This window comes from Bos grunniens, chromosome 5, assembly GCF_055505025.1.
Source record: "Bos grunniens cultivar Pamir isolate PY7600 chromosome 5, Bosgru_T2T1.0, whole genome shotgun sequence".
NCBI lineage: Eukaryota > Metazoa > Chordata > Mammalia > Artiodactyla > Bovidae > Bos > Bos grunniens.
This window is the reverse complement of record NC_141169.1, coordinates 41255700-41276303: the sequence shown is the minus strand read 5'-3', so window position 1 is coordinate 41276303 and position 20604 is coordinate 41255700. Positions and strand designations below refer to the sequence as shown.

General features: G+C 38.5%; 1 protein-coding gene across 4 annotated transcripts in view; it reads left to right on the top strand.

Moving 5' to 3' along the window:
- LRRK2 (leucine rich repeat kinase 2) overlaps positions 1 to 20604 on the top strand; it is a 211469-nt gene that overhangs the window by 141129 nt on the left and 49736 nt on the right. For all 4 annotated transcript variants that reach the window (XM_086399919.1, XM_086399918.1, XM_086399917.1 and 1 more), the window contains 3 exons: positions 1199 to 1299; positions 4061 to 4251; positions 13880 to 14040. In XM_086399919.1, the coding sequence (XP_086256045.1) occupies positions 1199 to 1299; positions 4061 to 4251; positions 13880 to 14040 (453 nt within the window). The remainder of the gene's footprint in view (positions 1 to 1198; positions 1300 to 4060; positions 4252 to 13879; positions 14041 to 20604) is intronic.

Sequence of the window (20604 nt, the reverse complement as noted above, 5' to 3'; positions counted from 1 at the left end):
TAAACAAACCAGATAAATTATTCTAAAAACATTTTACAATCAGAGAAGTACGGGTTGAGCTGAGGGAGAAACAAGAGCTCTGTAAATTATGGCATAACAAGGAGATGGAGGTCTGAAGATAGAAAGCATGTTTAAGAAATTTTGACTATTCCAGCTTGCTAGATCGGTTGTTCTCAACCCTGGTGGTTTATGCTGTTACCAGCTGATGAACGGTACCTCCTGGGATTGATTAGGTCAGAATCTTTGAGGATAGATTCAGACTTTCCTGTGTTCAAAAAGCTCTTTGGATGTACTGTGAAGCCAAATCTAGGAGAAGAACTACTGGCCCAGAGTCTAGAGAGTGAGAGTAGAAAGAAGTAGAACCAGGAGGAGAACCACAAAGGGAACTTGGGGCTGCAAAATGAATATGAACTTGATTTTGGATTTCATTTGGTAGACAATGTAGAATGATTTGTTTTTGAGCAAGAGAATGACATAATCAAAATGTAATTACAGAGCTAATTTTTCAGGAGAGAGAGAATGAGTTAGGGGTAATGAAGTCATGAGGCCCCACGTGTAGGCAGAAAGCATGAAGGTACCAAGAGGGTGCAATTGTAGTGGAAATGGGAAGGGAGGCTTGGGCATAAGAGAGGCAGCACAGTAGAGCTGGGCAGCTGTGAGGCTGTCATGAGGCATTCTCTTATGAGGCATGAGATAATTTTTTGGTTTTTGACTCCAGAATGACCACAAAGAGAGTTTTATTTTGTTTTTATCAGATGTATGAAAGGTAGGATAAAAACTGTTTTGGAGAAAAGATAATGGGACTTTTGATGGAATGCAGTTGAGATTCAGAAGAGCACGCCAGTGCTTATCTCCAACACAGAGCTGTAAATATAGGGTAGAGTTCAGGTGTAGCTATGACTATAGATTTAAATGTGAAAATTCTCTGCATACAGAGATAGATGAAGTTAGGGAATGTATGAGGTAATTGAGTAGGAAGTGTGTAAAAGGAAGACAGAAAGGCTAGAGACAAAACCTTTAGTTGCATCTTGGTTCCTGGAGTAGAAGAAGGAAGAGCAAGCATTAAAGAAGACTTGATGTAGTGAAACTCATGGGTCAGATTTCTCTTCAAAACAAATATAATTACAAAAGATACAATTTATTGAGTTTTTCTGCTTGCACAGATTAACCCAAGTGCTTTGTACTTTCTTTTTGAAAGGTGACGGCAGTTTTGGGTCTGTTTATCGAGCAGCCTATGAAGGAGAAGAAGTGGCTGTGAAGATTTTTAATAAACATACATCACTTAGGCTGTTAAGACAAGTAAGAAATGCAACAATATTATTACATTAAATAATACATTGTTAATATTCTGGAGCCCTTGTTTGGCACTTGCTTGTATTGACCGTGTTTTCAAAGTTGAGTTTTGTTATAAAATCCCACTTTTGTCCTTTCCTTATGGAGTGAAATAGGTTTGTTTTGTTTCTCTTGTTGAAAAACAAACAAAAGACAGTATTCTGAGAATTCTTGTTCTAGGCTTCACAAGTCCAAAAGAAAAGAGGGCACCTCTTTTGCATTTTTGCAGTTCAAAGGAACCAAAATCCATACGACAGTAGTCTATTTGAAAACTTCTCCTGGACTCAGTTAAGTCACATATTCTTTTTTCAGCAAGCACCAATGTTCAGGGCAGTGCTGTTGCTGACTGGCATAGGCCTGTGTTGTTGAACCAATCACTGTGGTAATGAGCAGGGTATTTTTTTTTTAATTCCCCTTTTTCCCTGAAGCTGGGATTGGAGTCAGTTCAGTTCAGTCAGTCAGTCGTATCCGACTCTTTGCGACCCTATGGACTGCAACATAGGGTCCATGATGGACTGATTGGAATCAGTTCTCCTTAAACTGATTGGAATCAGTTCCTCTTAAAGTTCATCAGCTGTTTAGGTGAGGGTTGGGTACCACAGCAAAAGTCCAGGATACTCTTAGGAAGAATGAAATTTGATTGAATGCATAACCAAGAGTAGTCACTCCATTGCCCTTTCGTGTTTTGAATACTGGTGGGGATTTATTTCTTTTTTTCTGAGTCTTTCCTAACAGTAGGGATGAGTGAGAGAGACACAGTGAAGATAGATAAAATCCAGTGTGGATTCTGCAATCTTACACCAGAACCCAACTGTATTTTTGAGTCTATTCATTCTTATTTTTCTTGATTTATTAAAAAAAATTGTGCCTATATCTGAATCTAAATAACTAACGTAAACAAAAAGTACAGTTGCAATATATTAATTACTCTGAATAATGAAAACATTTCATGTCTGTGTAAAATGTCCTGGAGTAATTTTAATTATTAGTACCAAAAGTTACACGGTAGCTCTAGGAATAAATTAATACACATTTTGTATATAATATTTTGTAAGTCAGTGAACCAAATCTGGGCACAATCTCTTTTCTGTCTGTAGGCAGTTTGTTGTATAAATTGCTTTTTCAGTCTTGATCATTAGTCTTCAACATGTTTCAAATTTTAAGTAACGTGCTCAGGAAACCTTGTTGGAAATCAGAACACTAGAAAAGCATATTGGACTGATTAGTGTATGGGCAGCTAGATGAACCAAGGAAATAATAGAAATAGAAAAATGGTATATGTAATGTGTTTCTTTAAAAAAAAAAAAGAAAAACACTTCAGTGTTCAATGCTACATTTTGAGGGTCATTCTACCTGTGGTTATGAATCAGGGCTGATCTGTTACAGTCTTTTGCTCCTTGCTGTCTGCAATCAGTGAGCTGTTTTCCTAGGATAGGAAATTTGGATTAGGCTTCTGTCTGTGCTTATGAAAGAAAACAGAGCTAAATTGACTTGTTCTCATCAATTTTAGCCAACTGAGCTAATCAGACATAGAAGGAAAAAAAAAAAAAAAAGATTTTTATCCTCTCTGGAGGTATGATTGCAGTTTGAAGCCTGTGTTCTTAAAAATCTCCTCTTAGGGCACTGAGCCTTTATTCTTCAGCTTGCAGAATTCTTCATACTTCAGTTTCCTGATAAATGCAGTTGGCACTGATAATCCCCATCTTTGAAGCCAGTTGTTAAGAAGCAGAGCTGCTGCTGAACCATAGTTTAAAACATGAATTAATTTAATACCACAGAAGCTATAAATTTCAAGTAAATATAGTTTCAGAGTAGAGTGAAATATACAGAATAATATGTGTATAGAATTCAAAAACAACCATATCATGAAAGAGATTATAAAGTCTCATGTGATATGGCCTAGAATCAGGATAGAGACCTCTCTGTTCTAGCTAACTTCTTGGATTAGAGAGATTACCAGGGCCGATCACTCTGAGGAAGTAAGAGTTTTAAGCTAAGGTCTGAATGGCAAGAAAACTTTAGCTATGTGAAGATTGAAGAGATTTCTAGGCAGAGGTATCAGCAAGGGCAAATACCCTGAGGCTGAAAGGAAGGAGCTGGGTGTATGCTGGGATTGGGCTTTCGGGGATCTAATAACACAGGTGTGAACAAGGAGGAAAGGGAAAGGAGATGAGGTTTGAGAGATCAGGTCAGGCCATGAAGGCTGTGTAAGTGCGTGGGATCTCAATCTAAAAGTAACAGGAAGTCAACAGAGAGTTTTGATGGGGGGCAATGCCAGATATTTCTGTAGACATAGATACTCTTCTCTGTAAAACTTTCTAGTCATCAAACCAGAGATAATAGGCAGGCGGTTCCTCAGACGCCAAGTGCAGTTGATCAGTAGTGGCTGCTCAGGAATCTATGGCTAAGGAAGATTCAGTAGGTAAGACTGACATGAACTATTAATGTTGCCACAGTGTATGTATTGTCCCAGCATTAAATGTTCTGATAAAGCAAAGCAAACAGAAAAGGAGAACTTAAATGTTTAATTCACAGTGTAGTTGCAAAACCAGTGGTTTAATTCTGAAAACGTGGAAAATATAAATAAGCTCAAAGAAGAAATGGATAGTTTGCTGTAATCCGGTAACTCAGGGAAAACTGTTCTCCAAGTGTTGATGGACTTATGGAAGGAGGTATTTGGGTAAGAAGTGATGGTCTATTTACTCTTAAATGATTTTTGACTTTGCAGGAGCTGGTGGTGCTCTGCCACCTCCACCATCCCAGCTTAATATCTTTGCTGGCAGCTGGGATTCGTCCTCGAATGTTGGTGATGGAATTAGCCTCCAAGGGTTCCCTGGACCGCCTGCTTCAGCAAGACAAAACCAGTCTTACCAGAACGCTGCAGCACAGAATCGTGCTACATGTGGCCGATGGCTTGAGGTAATTGATTAGGTCATGCTGTTTTCTATTCAGTGCATAATACATATGAGCCCAAACTTGCTCTCAGACTTTGAGGACAGCGCTTCCCTGTAACAATGTGTCCTGGTAATATTTCACAAACTATTTGAGTGTAAAACTACCATTTCCCTGTTCAGATTTTGTAATTTCATAAAATAAGAGTAAGAAAAGCATGCCCCCCTCATAGCTAACAGAAGTAGAGTTTGAATCCGGAAGTCCTGCTCCAGAGCCCATGATCTTAATCAGGCATTGACCTCCCTCCCCTAAAAACATGTAGGTGAGGCTTCAAAGTATCAAGGAAAGTTTCAGTTATCATGGATAATTCTGATGAGGAGAGATGAAGTCAGATTTCTGAAAGGGACGAGTTATTTAAGTTGGGTTGTCCTGAAAGACCATGGTGTGTCTCCGAGGTACACCAGCCCTGCAGCTGGATGGTACCCAGACAGAGCCTTGGAGAGGCACCACAGCAGAGAGATAAGACTATGGCCTTTGGAGATAGAGACTGGAATAAATCACTGCTTAACGTACTTACTTTCCTTTGATTTTATTTCTCTAATTCTCTGTTTTTTGTATTTTAAATCTCTGATTCTGTTTTTTGCAGTCTTTACACTGTGTCTAATACTTAATGTATAGTGTCCCGAGTTTGTCTGTAATAATTGAAGACATCCCAAATTAAAGTCTTGATTCCCCCCTTCTCCACCCCTTCCCAACTCCAGTCAGCTTGGAGTCATCCTTCTCATGGCTGCCAGACTGATTGTTTTAATATGGAAGCTGGATCATGTCTTTCTCCTGTTATCAAACCTCTCCCACCACACTCTCTGGTCACCGTGCTCAGCCACACCCCTCCTGAGGTTTCTGGAATATACCAGGGGCTGTGTACCCCCTCTTCTCTCAGCCAGAAATGTCTAACCTGCAGATAGCCTCTTGACTCACTTATTTCACTCACATTCCTCAGAATGGAAGTCCCTGACTACCTCATGTCTCTCGGGCACCTGTAGCAATTATCACTGCCTAGTATTCTTTATATTTTCATTTAAAAAGTTTTATTGTCTGTCTATGCCACCACAATCTAAGTGCCATGACATAAGGACTTTTCAGGTTGTTCACAGTTGTACTGTAGCGCCAAGAATACCACATCCTCAATATATGTGTTGGCGTTGAGGAGAGAGCCGGGAAAGAGGAGGGAAAGACTGCCTGGAGTGTAGTAGCCTCAGAGTGGATGCAAATTTCCTTCTCTTCCTTCACTTCTTAAATAGTGTCTGCTCCTTTTGAGCAGTATCCAGAAAACTTAAATGGAATGGATGGTAAGGAAAACAAACACTGCTCATAAATAAATAAAACTAAACTGCTGATATGTGGGATTTAACTATTAACACTGTATAAGGAGTATAATAGGAGAATAAAATAAGTAGATTTCCTTTCCTGAAAAATCCCAGAAGCTATTGAAAAACAGATTATTATAAGATAAGTGAAAGTCACTCAGTTGTGTCCTACTCTTTGTGACCCCATGGACTGTAGCCCGCCAGACTCCTCTGTCCATGGAGTTCTCCTGGCAAGAATACTGGAGTGGCTAGCCATTCCTTTATCCAGGGGATCTTCCCAACCCAGTGATCAAACCTGGGTCTCTCACACTGCAGGAAAATTCTTTACTGTCAGAGCTACCAAAAATGTGTTTGTGGCTCAGTTGTGTCTGACTCCTTGCAACCCCGTGGACTGTAACTCGACAGGCTCCTCTGTCCTTGGGGTTCTCCAGGCAAAAATTCTGAAGTGGTTTGCCATTTCCTTCTCCAGGAGATTTTCCCAACCCAAGGACTAAACCCTGGTCTCCCGCATTGCAGGCAGATTCTTTACCCTTTGAGCCACTAGGGAAGCCCTCCAAACATAAAAGCAGATTTTGATCTGGGTTGCTGTATCTACTTTTGAACACCAGGGGGAACCTTGTACTAAATTAATCTAGGAAAAGTGTAACTATGTCTTATCTATTTCAAAACCTGTATTGGTCATTTTCCTTAATTTAACTTACTCCAGGTCCTGATTTTTTCCCAAATCATCTACATGATTCTCCCAAAGTACTTATTTGTAAAATGAATAATTGATTTTTAAAAAAATTCATCACTGTTTGAAAGATCTCATCTTTCATATAACTTTATCTGGTTCTTCAGTTCAGTCACTCAGTCATGTCTGACTCTTTGCCACCTCATGGACTGCAGCACACCAGGCTTCCCTGTCCATCACCAACTCCCAGAGCCCTCAAACTCATGTCCATCGCATTGGTGATGCCATCCAACCATCTCATCCTCTGTCGTCCCCTTCTCCTCCTGCCTTAAATCTTTCCCAGCATCAGGGTCTTTTCCAATAAGTTGGTTCTTCACATCAGTTGGCCAAAGTATTGGAGTTTCAGCTTTAGCATCAGTCCTTCCAATGAATATTCAGGACCGATTTCATTTATTGACTGGTTGGATCTCCTTGCAGTCCAAGGAGCTCTTAAGAGTCTTCTCCAGTACCACAGTTCAAAAGCATCAATTCTTCAATGCTCAGCTTTGTTAAATAGTCCAACTCACACATCCATACATGACTATTGGAGAAACCATAGCTTTGATGAGATGGACCTTTTTTGGCAAAGTAACGTCTCTGCTTTTTATACGCTGATTAGGTTGGTCATAGCTTTTCTTTCAAGGAACAAGCGTCTTTTAATTTCATGGCTGCAGTCACCATCTGCAGTGATTTTGGAGCCCAAAAGAAATAAAGTTGCTCATCGTTTCCATTGTTTCCCCTTCTGTTTGCCATGAAGTGATGGGACTGGATGCTATGATTTTAGTTTTCTAAATGTTGAGTTTCAAGCCAACTTTTTCACTCTACTCTTTCACTTTCATTAAGAGGCTCTTTAGTTCTTCTTTGCTTTCTGCTATAAGTGTGGTGTCATCTGCATACCTGAGGTTGTTGATATTTCTTCCAGCATTCTTGATTCCAGCTTGTGCTTCATCCAGCATGATTCATTTCTCATGATGTACTCTGCATAGAAGTTAAATAAGCATGGTAACAATATACAGGCTTGATGTACTTCTTTTCTGATTTGGAACCAGTCTGTTGTTCCATGTCCAGTTCTAAATGTTGCTTATTGACCTGCATACAGATTTCTCAGGAGGCAGGTCAGGTGGTCTGGTATTCCCATCTCTTGAATTTTCCAGTTTGTTGTGATCCTCACAGTCAAAGGCTTTGGCGTAGTCAGTGCAGCAAAAATAGATGATTTTCTGAAACTCTCTTGTTTTTTTGATGAGCCAGCGGATGTTGGCAGTTTGATCTTTGGTTCTTAGAGACCTTACTTAAAATAACAAGTCCAGCAGTTTCTGATAAAGTAAATGATCTCAGCATATTTTCCTCTAATTTGTCTGATTTGTTTTCAGCATAATGCCAATGTACCTTCTGGGTTCTGTGCCATAAAAGGCTAATAGATTTTAATAGCTAACAATCTTCTACCAGCACTAAGTGTATTTAAAAAACTCAGCATTAGGGTTTGTCTTCCCAAATATCTTTTAGCATAGAGTCATAACTACAGAGATAGAAATAGGCAATAAAGTCACAGGATTTTGTAGCCCCTTAAATGATGGAGCTGTTTAGAGTGACATCTAAGAACTTTCTTCATGTTACATATTCTATCCTGTGCATATCTTTTACATATTCTGTATTCAGCTATTAACTTGTATCTCTAAATTGTCTGCTGCTTTGAGCTTTTTATTATAATCCTCAACTACCTTTGAAGATATTGAGTGCAGCACTTTCACAGCATCATCTTTTAGGATTTGAAATAGCTCAACTGGAATTCCATCACCTTCACTAGCTTTGTTCATAGTGATGCTTCCTAAGGCCCACTTGACTTCACATTCTAGGACATCTGGTTATAGGTGAGTGATCATGCCATCATGATTATCTGAGTCAAGAAGATCTTTCTGAGTCAACAATACACAGTTTTCTGTGTATTCTTGCCACCTGTTCTTAATATCTTCTGCTTCTGTTAGGTCCATACAATTTCTTTTCTTTATTGAGCCTGTCTTTGCATGAAATGTTCCTTTGGTATCTCTAGTTTTCTTGAAGAGATCTCTAGTCTTTCCCATTCTATTGTTTTCCTCTATTTCTTTGCACTGATCACTGAGGAAGGCTTTCTTATCTCTCCTTTCTATTCTTTGGAACTCTGCATTCAAATGGATATATCTTTCCTTTTCTCCTTTGCCTTTTGCTTCTCGTCTTTTCACAGCTATTTGTAAGGCCTCCCCAGACAGCCATTTTGCTTTTTTGCATTTCTTTTTCTTGGGAATGGTCTTGATCACTGCCTCTTGTTCAATGTCACGAACCTCCATCCATAGTTCATCAGGCACTCTGTGCGATCTAGTCCTGTAAATCTATTTCTTACTTCTACTGTATAATCATAAGGGATTTGATTTAGGTCATACCTGAATGGTCTAGTGGTTTTCCCCACTTTCTTCAATTTAAGTCTGAATTTGGCAATAAGGAGTTCATGATCTGAGCCACAGTCAGCTCCTGGTCTTGTTTTTGCTGACTGTATAGAGCTTCTCCATCTTTGCTTGCAAAGAATATAATCAGTCTGATTTCAGTGTTGACCATCTGGTGATGTCGATGTGTAGAGTCCTCTCTTGTGTTATTGGAAGATGGTGTTTGCTATGACCAGTGCTTTCTCTTGGCAAAATTGTGTTAGCCTTTGCCCTGCTTCATTTTGTACTCCAAGGCCAAATTTGCCTATTGTTCTGGGTATCTCTTGCCTTCTTACTTTTGCATTCCAGTCCCCTATAATGAAAAGGACATCTTTTTTGGGTGTTAGTTCTAGAAGATCTTGTGGGTCTTCATAGAACCGTTCAACTTCAGCTTCTTCAGCCTTACTGGTCAGGGCATAGACTTGGATTACCGTGATATTGAATGGTTTGCCTTGGAAACAAACAGAGATCATTCTGTCATTTTTGAGACTGCATCCAAGTACTGCATTTTGGACTCTTTTGTTGACTATGATAGCCACTCCATTTCTTCTAAAGGATTCTTGCCCACAGTAGCAGATATAATGGTCATCTGAGTTAAATTCACCCGTTCCATTCCATTTCAGTTTGCTGATTCCTAAAATGTTGATGGTCACTCATGCCATCTCCTGTTTGACCACTTCCAATTTGCCTTGATTCATGGACCTAACATTCCAGGTTCCTATGCAATATTGCTCTTACAGCATCAGACTTTATTTCCATCACCAGTTACATCCACAATTGGGTGTTGTTCTTGCTTTGGCTCCATCTCTTCACTCTTTCTAGTGTTGTTTCTCCACTGATCTCCAGTAGCATATTAGGCATCTACTGACCTGGGAGTTCATCTTTCAGTGTCCTATCTTTTTGCCTTATGACAAACCTAGACAGCATATTAAAAAGCAGAGACATTACTTTTCCAACAAAAGTCTGTCTTGTTAAGGCTACAGTTTTTCCAGTAGTCATGTATGAATGTGAGAGCTGGACTATAAAGAAAGCTGAGCGCTGAAGAATTGATGCTTTGGAACTGTGGTGTTGGAGAAGACTCATGGAAGTCCCTTGGACTGCAAGGAGATCCAACCAGTCCATCCTAAAAGAAATTGGTCCTGAATATTCATTGGAAGGACTGATGTTGAAGCTGAAACTCCAATTCTTTGGCCACCTGATGCGAAGAGCTGACTCATTGGAAAAGACCCTGATGCTGGGAAAGATTGAAGGTGGGAGGAGAAGGGAACAACAAAGTATAGATGGTTGGATAGCGTCATTGACTCAATGGACATGAGTTTGAGTAAGCTCTGGGAGTTGGTGATACACAGGGAGGCCTGGCATGCTGCAGTCCATGGGCTCGCAAAGAGTGGGACATGACTGAGCAACTGAACTGAATTGAACTGAACCTTTGAAGTATAGTAACCTATATTTCCTATAAGTTTGTGTTTCAATATTTTCAAAATTTGAATTTATTTTCTCTTGTTTCACCATAAATCTGTTTTTTATTTTTATCCCATTTGGCAACAAAGGTTTTTGTAGTCACATCCAGACCATTCCCTCTCCCCCAAAAGTAAATACTCTTTTGTCCAGAAGGTCCTTGATTAATTTATTTTTATGCCACTACTGCTGTCTTGGTCTGATATTTATAGGTAATTATCAGAATATTTCTGATATATCATTCCAAAATAAAAATTTAAGTATTCTTCAAACTCCTTAGAATTTCAGGTTATCTGGAGAATACATCTAAATTCCTGTCATAGCCTCAGAACTCTTTATGTATGCCTCTTGCCTGCCTTTCCAGACTCCTTTCATTCCATTGCCCTCATTCCAACCATGCTGAAGGGCTTGACTTCTCATTGGCATCCATGTCTGTGCTTGCATTTGTCATTCCTGTCTTGTCAAAAAAATCGTCCGCCTACAAAACTCATATTCCTCTGGAATTTGTTCACATACTGTCTTCACCGTGATGACTGACTGTACCATGAAGAGTTGCCCTGGCTAACACATGTTTTTTGACTCTGCTCCACACAGGACTTTACACTGGCTGCTGAAGAGGGAAAAGAAAGATAGAGATTATATTGCTCTTATCAAGGTTAAAAACTTATAGTCTAGTGGGAGAGTCTGCTTTGGAACTACTAGGGAAGTAGTACCAAATGCTAGGGAAGTATCACATTTTTGCAGTCTTGTTAGAATACCCATCTCTCCCTCTCGATTGTGGCCCTAAAGATCAGGGAGACGAGGATGGCTTTATATCCCCAGGGACTGTCTCTCATAGGTGCCCAATATATATTTGTTAAATGAATGAAGATATTCTGTTCTTAGAATAATTCTCTTTAGGGTGAGATAAGGTTTACTGTAAGTTACAAAGAAGTTTCTTTGCAACATTAATAACAATCACAATTTAAAAATAACTAAATTGAGTTTAGCCAGTTTGTTTTAATAAAATATTTGAAAATGATCATTGTCATATAATACATAATTATGGCTGAATTATTCTTACTAAGGCAACATCTGTACTTATTATGTTTTGAAAGTTATTCTGCTATTTAAAGCTATTAAAACTATGCTTTTAAGATTAAATTCTATAATTGAACATTTTAACTAATCCAGATAATCTTTCCTTCCCACTGACATTATTTAAAATTAAGTTTAATTTTTTTAACCTTTGGAAAGTGTTTTGAGAGAGTCTGTAGTCTTTAAATATTCTGAAAGAGGCATGCAATAGGAAGGATTTGGATGCTATTCAATAATGTATGACTTGGCTTTAACTTTTTTCTTCTTAATCTCCCAGCTTTTCTCTTCAACAGGATAAGAGTAGCTAATGGCCTTTCAGTAAGCCCTCAGTAAATTTTTCTTTTAAGCCTATTACTTATTGTTAAGGTCAGCTTCATTAGTATATCTCTCTTACTTTCAGCCAAAAATATGTCTACTGAAAGGAATAGGCCTAATGTCAAATGTTCTAACTACATCCTGGAAGAGAAGGAATCTTCTACTGATGAAGTTAAATGATACATACATTCTAGGTCATCAATCAATGGGAAGTTCAGGATATTTCTGCCTCTCTGCTCCTAATCCCTCTAGCAGTGATTAGTACTCAGTAATGGAGCAAATATTTATTAATATAAAGTGAGCCTATACCAAAAGACACAAACAAAGGATTTAAATTTACCTCTCAAGTTCTGTGAAAAAATGTAATTTCAGTTCAATTCAGTCACTCAGTCATATCCTACTCTTTGTGACCCCATGGACTGCATACGCCAGGCTTCCCTGTCCATCACCAACTCCCAGAGCTTGCTCAAACTCATGTCCGTTGAGTCGATGATGCCATCCAACTATCTCATCCTTTGTCGTCCCCTTCTCCTCCTGCCTTCAATCTTTCCCAGCATCAGGGTCTTTTCCAATACGTTGGTCTTCACATCAGTTGGCCAAAGTATTGGAGTTTCAGCTTCAGCATCAGTCCTTCCAATTCAGGACCGATTTCCTTTAGGCTGGACTGGTTGGATCTCCTTGCAGTCCAAGGGACTCTCAAGAGTCTTCTCCAACACCACAGTTCAAAAGCATCAATTCTTTGGTGCTTAGCTTTCTTTGTAGTCCAACTCTCACATCCATACATGACTACTGGAAAAACCATTGCTTTGACTAGATGGACCTTTGTTGGTAAAGTAATGTCTCTGCTTTTTATATGCTGTCTAGGTTAGTCATAGCTTTTCTTCCAAGGAGCAAGCATCTTTTAATTTCATGGCTACAGTCACCATCTGCAATTATTTTGGAGCCCAAGAAAATAGTCTGTCATTGTTTCCCCTTCTATTTGCCATGAAATGATGGGACTGGATGCCATGATCTTAGTTTTCTGAATGTTGAGTTTTAAGCCAACTTTTTCACTCTACTCTTTCACTTTCATCAAGAGACTCTTTAGGTCTTCTTTGCTTTCTGCCATAAGGGTGGTGTCATCTGTGTATCTGAGGTTATTGATATTTCTCCCAGCAATCTTGATTCCAGCTTGTGCTTCATCCAGCCTGGCATTTCACATAATGTACTCTGTATATAAGTTAAATAAGCAAGGTGACAATATACAGCCTTGTAGTTCTGTGAAAAATTGTAATTTCAAGGTAGGACATAATATAGTTGTGAGGTCATGTGCAGAACTATGGCAAATTTGATGTCATGGGGTAGGGTAAAAAGAGCTGGGGAAAAATCTGAATTTTTTAGATGGGTAAGGAAAGGTAATAGAGTTTTAGGACTAGTGATAGCTCTTTGGCCATGTTTCTAAAATGGACAAGATCTGGTTGAGAGGAAAACTTAGTTTTGTTTTTTTGTATTAGCTAGTTTTTATTCTTCACCTACAGTGAATGTCAAACTCTGGTTGCCAATGGTTGAATGGATCAATTTCTAAAAGGAAAGACTTTAAAAGTCCCCACATCACCTTTCCTAAGACAGTGGTTTACTCATTCCAGCTCTCAATTCAAGTTGTTCTTTGGTAATTCATAGTAGATCTGGGTTTAAAGTAGATTGCATCTTCAAATGATACAGTACAAATAGCCAAAAAAGTCTTTTATTTTAATTTGTTAACTATTGAAAAAGTAGAAAACATTTTCCAAAAAATTAGGAAATATTTTATTCAGAAAAAAATAAATATCAAAGGAGAGATAGAATTTTAAAGGCTATGAAGAACTTCTAAAATTGTTAAATAAATGAGAGTTATAACAAAATACTATCAATTCTTATTTAATGTATTTTCATTTTAAACCAATTAAAATATTTACCTGATATTGAGGGAATTGAGAATTCCTTGTAGAGATTATTAAAGTATACAGAAAAGAAGTCTCAAAAAAATACATGTTCTGCTTAAAGTGGTTGTGCCTTAAAGTTTAAATCACTTATCAGAATTTAACATGTCTTTTAGTTTGTTTTAAATGCATAAATTTTGTAAAACAGGGCTTACATATTTTGATTTCCTTCTATAGTATCTTTTAACTTTGAAGGTAAAACAGCACAGAATTTTGATGCTTTTCCTAGTGAATGTGTATATTTTAAAAAATAATGCCAAAATATATTATGATATAATCACATTTTAATAAAATCTCCTGTGCATTTTATGGCAGATACCTCCATTCGGCCATGATTATATACCGTGACTTGAAGCCCCACAATGTGTTGCTTTTCACCTTGTATCCCAATGCTGCCATCATCGCCAAGATTGCGGACTATGGGATTGCTCAGTACTGCTGTAGAATGGGGATAAAAACATCAGAGGGCACTCCAGGTAAGTGACAAGCATTGTGTGATAATTCCCTCTTCAGGATGGATAACCACTGCCCTCAGTTGTGAGTTCAGGAGACTCAAGAGAACACTGTAGCCTATCACACTGTGAACAGATGTTCATTTATAATCGTGACCAGTATATTTGTGATTTTGATTATTGTATCCAGTAGGGCAAAAAATCAACTGATGTAATTTTCTAGGGAAAAAGTCAAATTATAAAACATAGAGTATGTCTGATGTCAAGTTATGTTTCTAAAAGTTGGATTTCTTAAAAACATTGAATTACTACAGAGGTGGTAAGGGAAGCACAAAGTTTTAATCTAGCTACTGTTAACACTTACATAAAATGAGGCAAACTAGATTAGGATCACAAACCTTTTTTTTTTTTTTTGTAACTAGGAAATCCAAATAACTTTGAAAATCCAAAGATTTTTTTAAATAACTGATTTCATGGTGAAATTTGGCCTAATGGAATTGACTCTCATTACGATCTTTATTTCTCATACTCACTGTGAATGGGTATGTTTCATGGCAGAAATAGAAACATGTTTGAGTATAGGGTGTTGGCTGTGATCCCACTGAATGTTGGTATAATTTGTTATATGCATTATTACTTTCTTAAATATTAAAAAGTATAAAATCTCTAAATAATTGTAGCTCCAAGAGTTTCAGATAAGGACTTTGGTGCTGCTGGAGTTCTTTGTTGCACTCTTCTTGATACAAGCATACTTTCTTGCTCTTTTTTTAACATATATATATATATAAATTCGGAGAAGGTGATGGCACCCCACTCCAGTACTTTTGCCTGGAAAATCCCATGGATGGAAGAGCCTGGTAGGCTGCAGTCCATGGGGTCGCGAAGAGTCAGACATGACTGAGTGACTTCGCTTTCACTTTTCACTTTCATGCGTTGGAGAAGGAAATGGCAACCCACTCCAGTGTTCTTGCCTGGAGAATCCCCCCCAGGGACGGGGGAGCCTGGTGGCTGCCGTCTATGGCGTTGCACAGAGTCGGACACGACTGAAGTGACTTAGCATAGCATAGCATAGCATATATAAATTTTAATTAAAATGTTTTTAAGTTTTAAAAAATTTTAATTTTACTGGAGTAGAGTTCCCTGTGCTAAACTGTAGGTTCCTGTTGGTTATCTATTTTACATATAGTAGTGTGTGTATGTTCATTCCAAGCTCCTGCTTTAACCCTCCCTGCCACGTTTTCCCTTTGGTAATCATGAGTTTGTTTTTGATATCTGTAAATAAGTTCTATTGTCTTATTTTTAATAAATAAGTTCATTTGTGTTTTTTTTTTTAGTTAGATTCCACATATAAGTGATATGACATTTGTCTTTGACTTAGTGTGGTAATCTCTAGGTCCATCTGGTGTTGCTGCAAATGGCTATATTTCATTCTGTTTTTTATTGCTGAGTAATATTTTGTTGTATATATGTACTGCATCTTCTTTATCCATTTGTCCATCAGTGGACATTTAGGTTGATACCATGTCTTGGCTATTGTAAATAGTGTTGCACTGAATGTTGGGGTACATGTATCTCTTCAAATTATGATTTTCTCCAGATATAAGCATAGGAATGGAATTGGTAAATCATATGGTAGCTCTATTTTTAGTATTTTTAATGAATCTCCACACTCTTCTACCTAGTGGTTGTACCATTTACATTTCCACCAACACTGTAGGAGGGTTCTGATTGGTATGTGAGTTTAAACCTTTAACTACTGAACTTCATTTTTCTTTCTTCATAGTTTATTGATTGTTAACACTTAAATACTTAAAAATTTTGTAGTGTCTCTTTTTGACCCTCTAAAACAATATGAGTCAAGGTTATTATGTAAAATGAGACATATCCATTCTGCGTTTATATCATATTATGCATATACTGGCATATTATGGTCTCCAGAAATCACAAGCATCATTTTCTTACCTTATATTTTAATGTAGCATTTTTTTATTCTTTAAAGTGAAAGAAGGTTTTTTCAGAGAGAAACACACTCCACAGACAGAGTGTGGATCATCTTGGAAGGCAAGAGAGGCACCAGGGTGTGGGATTGTCAGTTTTTATGTTGTTGTTGCTATTCAGTCGCTGTCATGTCCTACTCTTTCCGACCCCATGGACCTCGGCATGCCAGGCTTCCCTATCCTTCACTATGTTCCAGACTTTGCTCAAACTCATATTCATTGAGTGAATGATGCTATCCAACCATATCATCCTCTCTTGCCTGCTTTTCCTCCTACCCTCAATCTGTACCAACATCAGGGTCTTTTTTAGTGAGTCAGCTCTTCGCATCAGGTGGCCAAAGTATTGGAGCTTCAGCTTCAGTATCAGTCTTTCCAGTGAATATTCAGGGTTGATTTTCTTTAGGATTGACTGGTTTCATTTCCTTGCTGGCCAACTCTTTGTGACCCTATGGACTGAAGACCACCAGGCTCCTCTGTCCATGGGATTCCCTAGGCAAGCATACTGGAGTGAGTTGCCGGGCCCTTCTCCAGGGAATCTTCTGGACCCAGGGATTAAACCTGCATCTCTTGTGTCTCCTCTTCTGGCAAGAGGTTCTTTACCACGCTCACCACCTGGAAAAAATATCTTGCTGTCCAAGAGAGTTTCAACAGTCTTCTCTAGCACCACAATTTGAAAGCATCAATTCTTTGGGGCTCAGCCTTCATTCCCTGATGACTCATTGGTAAAAGAAATCACCTGCCAATGAAGGAGACATGGGTTCCATTCTTGGGTCATTAAGAACCCCTGGAGAAGAAAATGGCAACCCACTCCAGTTTCTTGCCTGGAAAACCTCATGGATAGAGAAGCCTGGCAGGCTGTAGTCCATGTGGTTGCAAAGAGTTGGACACGATTAGCAACTAAACAACAACAGCCTTAGTTATGATCCAATTCTCACATCTGTACATGACTGTTGGAAAAATCATAGCTTTGAATATATAGACCTTTGTCAGAAAACTGATATTTCTGCTTTTAAAATTGCTGTCTAGGTTTGTCAGCTTTCCTTCCAAGGAGCAAGTGTCTTAATTTCATGGCTGCAGTCAAGGTGTGCAGTGATTTTGGAGGCCAAGAAAATAAAATCTGTCACTGTTTCCATTGTTTTACCATCTATTTGCCATGAAGTGATGGCACTAGATGCCATGATCTTAGTTTTTGAATGTTGAGTTTCAAGCCAACTTTCTTACGCTCCTCTTTTATGCTCATCAGGAGGCTCTTGAGTTCCTCTTTGCTTTCTGACATTAGAGTGGTATCATCTGAATATCTGAGGTTATTGATATTTCTCCCAGCAATCTTGATTCCAGCTTGTGATTCATCCAGCCAGGTATTTCGCATGATGTTACTCTGCATAGAAGTTAAATAAGCATAGTGACAATATACAGCCTTGACTTCTTTATGAGTTTTGAACCAGTCCATTGTTCCATGTGTGGTTCTAACTGTTGTTTCTTGACCTGCATACAGGTTTCTCAAGAAACAGGTAAGGTGATCTAGTATTCCCATCTTTTTAAGAGTTTTTCTACAGTTTGTTGTATCCGCATAGTCAAAAGCTTTAGTGTAGTCAATGAAGCAGAAGTTTTCTGGAATTCCCTTGCTTTCTCTTATGATCCAGCATGTGTTGGCAATTTGATCTCTGGTTCCTGTGCTTTTTCTAAATCTAGTTTGTACATCTGGAAGTTCTTGGTTCACATCCAGCTGAAGCCTAGCGTGATGGATTTTGAACAAACCTTGCAGTACAAGAAAACCTTACTGTACAAGCAAACCCTGTAGTTTGAACATCTTTGGCATTGCCCTTCTTTGGGATAAGAATGAAAACTGACCTTTTTCAGTCCTATGGCTACTGCTGAGGTTTCCAAATTTGCTGATGTATTGAGTGCATGTATTTAACAGCATCATCTTTTTAGGATTTTAAATAGCTCGCATGGAATTCAATCACCTCCACTAGCTTTGTAGTAATGCTGTTTAAGGCCCACCCGAATTTACACTCTAGGGTATCTGGCTCTAGGTGACTGACCACACCATCCTGGTTATCTGCATCCAGTTATCACTGGTTATTAAGACCTCTTTGTATAGTTCTTCTATGTATTCTTACCACCTCTTCTTAATCTATTCTGCTTCTGTTAGGTCCTTACTGTTTTTGTCCTTTATCGTGTTCATCCTTGCATGATATCTCCAATTTTCTTGAAGAAATTTCTAGTATTTCCCATTCTATTGTTTTCTTCTATTTTTCTTTTGCATTGTTCATTTAAGAAGGCTTTCTTATCTCTCCTTGCTATTCTCTTAAACTCTGCATTCAGATGGGTATATCTTTCCATTTCTCCTTTCCTTTCACTCCTCTTTTTTTTTTTTTTTAAAAGATGTTTGTAAAGCCTTCTCAAGACAACTGCTTTGCCTGCTTGCATTTCTTTTCCTTTAGGATGGTTTTGGTCACTGCTTCCTGTACAATGTTATGAATCCCTGTCCATAGTTCTTCAGATACTCTGTCTATCAGATCTAATCCCTTAAATCTATTTATCACCTCCACTGTATAATCATAAGGGATTTCATACCTGAAAGGCCTAGTGGTTTTCCCTACTTTCTTCAATTTAAGCCTGAAGTTTGCTGTTAGGAGCTGATGATCTGAGCCACAGTCAGCTTTAGATCTTGTTTTTGCTGACTATGTAGAGCTTCTCCAACTTGGCTTCAAAGAATAAAATCAAATCTGATTTCGATACTGACCCTACGGCAATGTGCATGTGTAGAGTCATCTCTTGTGTCGTCTCTTGTGTTGTTGAAAGAGGGTGTTTACCGTGGCCGGTGTATTCTCTTGACAAAACTCTCTTAACCTTTGCTCTGCTTCATTTTGTACTCCAAAGACAAACTTGCCTGTTACTCCAGGTAAATCTTAGCTTCCTACTTTTGCATTCCAATTCCATATGAGAAAAAAGGACATCTTTGATGATGTTAGTTCTAGTTGGTCTCATAGGTCTTCATAGAACTGTTTAGCTTTAACTTCTTTGGCATTAGTGGTTTGGGCATAGACTTGGGTTACTGTGATGTTGAATGGTTTGCCTTGGAAATGAACAGAGATCATCCTGTCGTTTTTGAGACTGCACCCATGTACCACTTTTTGGACTCTTTTGTTGACCATGATGGGTACTCCATTTCTTGTAAGAGGTTCTTACCCGCAGTAGTAGATATCATGGATATCTGATTTAAATTCTCCCATTTCTGTCCATTTTAGTTCAATAATTTCTAAGATGTTGATGTTCACTCTGTCCATCTCCTGCTTAATCATGTCCAATTTACCTTGATTTATGGATGTAACATTCCAGGTTCCTATACAATATTGTTCTTTACAACATTGGACTTTACTTACATCACCAGACACATCTACAACTGAGAGTCATGTCTGCTTTAGCCCAGCCTCTTCACACTCCCCAGTAGCATAGTGGACACCTACCAACCTGGAGGGTTCATCTTCTGGTGTCATTTCTTTTTGCCTTTTCATATTGTTCATGGGGTTCTTGAGGCAAGAATACTGGAGTGATTTGCCCTTCCTTTCTCTAGTGAGCCACATTTTGTCAGAACTTTTCACTATGACCTGTACATCTTGGGTGGCCCTGCAGGTCATGGCTTATAGCTTCATTGAGTTACTCAAGCCATTTTGCCACAGCAAGGCTATGATCCATGAAGGTGGTAAGTTTTTATAGGGGTGAATAATTTCATTGGCTGATGAGTGGGAGGAGTATTCCAGCTATTTTGGGAAATAGGAGGAGGTTTCTAGTCATTGGGCTACTGCCCAGTTTTTTACCTTTTTGGTCTGCCTTGGAACTATCATATTGCCTGTGAGTGTGTCATTTAGCTTGCTGATGTGTTACAGTGAGTGTATACTGAGGCTCAAGGTCTAGTGAAAGTCAACTCATCTGCCATCTTGGACCTAGTTGGTTCTAATAGTTTATGTCATGTTCTTGGGCTATGTTATTCTTTTAACGATTGTACCTTGCCATCTCCCTGTCTCAATCACTCCCTCAGAGATTTTACTCCTGTTATATACTGGGAAGTGGATGGGTGATGTTTATCTTCTGTAGATGCTTCAGGGCTGAGTAGGGGTGTCAACCCTGTCTGTTAAGGAGTAAAGATCTCTGGATGCCTGATCTAGGGGCCTCAGGGACAGGATGGCTTCTTGTTTGGTGTGGATATGGGCTGGAGTCTTTGCATAGCCATCATTTTGGTATGGAACTGTTGTTACTGCCTCTGTAGCCTTCCTAAGAATCCTTTTGAAGATGAAGCACTTTTGTAAGAGCATCAGAGTATAATAACTGTCTGTGACAAAAGACTTAAAATCATATTTAAATATTTTATTACAGTATAATTAATAAAGAAGTTTGGTTACTGTTATGACATACAACATTTTAACATAACAAATAGAACTATAGCATTATATTTGGATATAGCCACAGGACTGGAAAAGGTCAGTTTTCATTCCAATCCTGAAGAAGGGCAATGCCAAAGAATGTTCAAACTACTGCACAGATCCACTCATCTCACAGACAAGCAAAGTAATGCTCAAAATTCTCC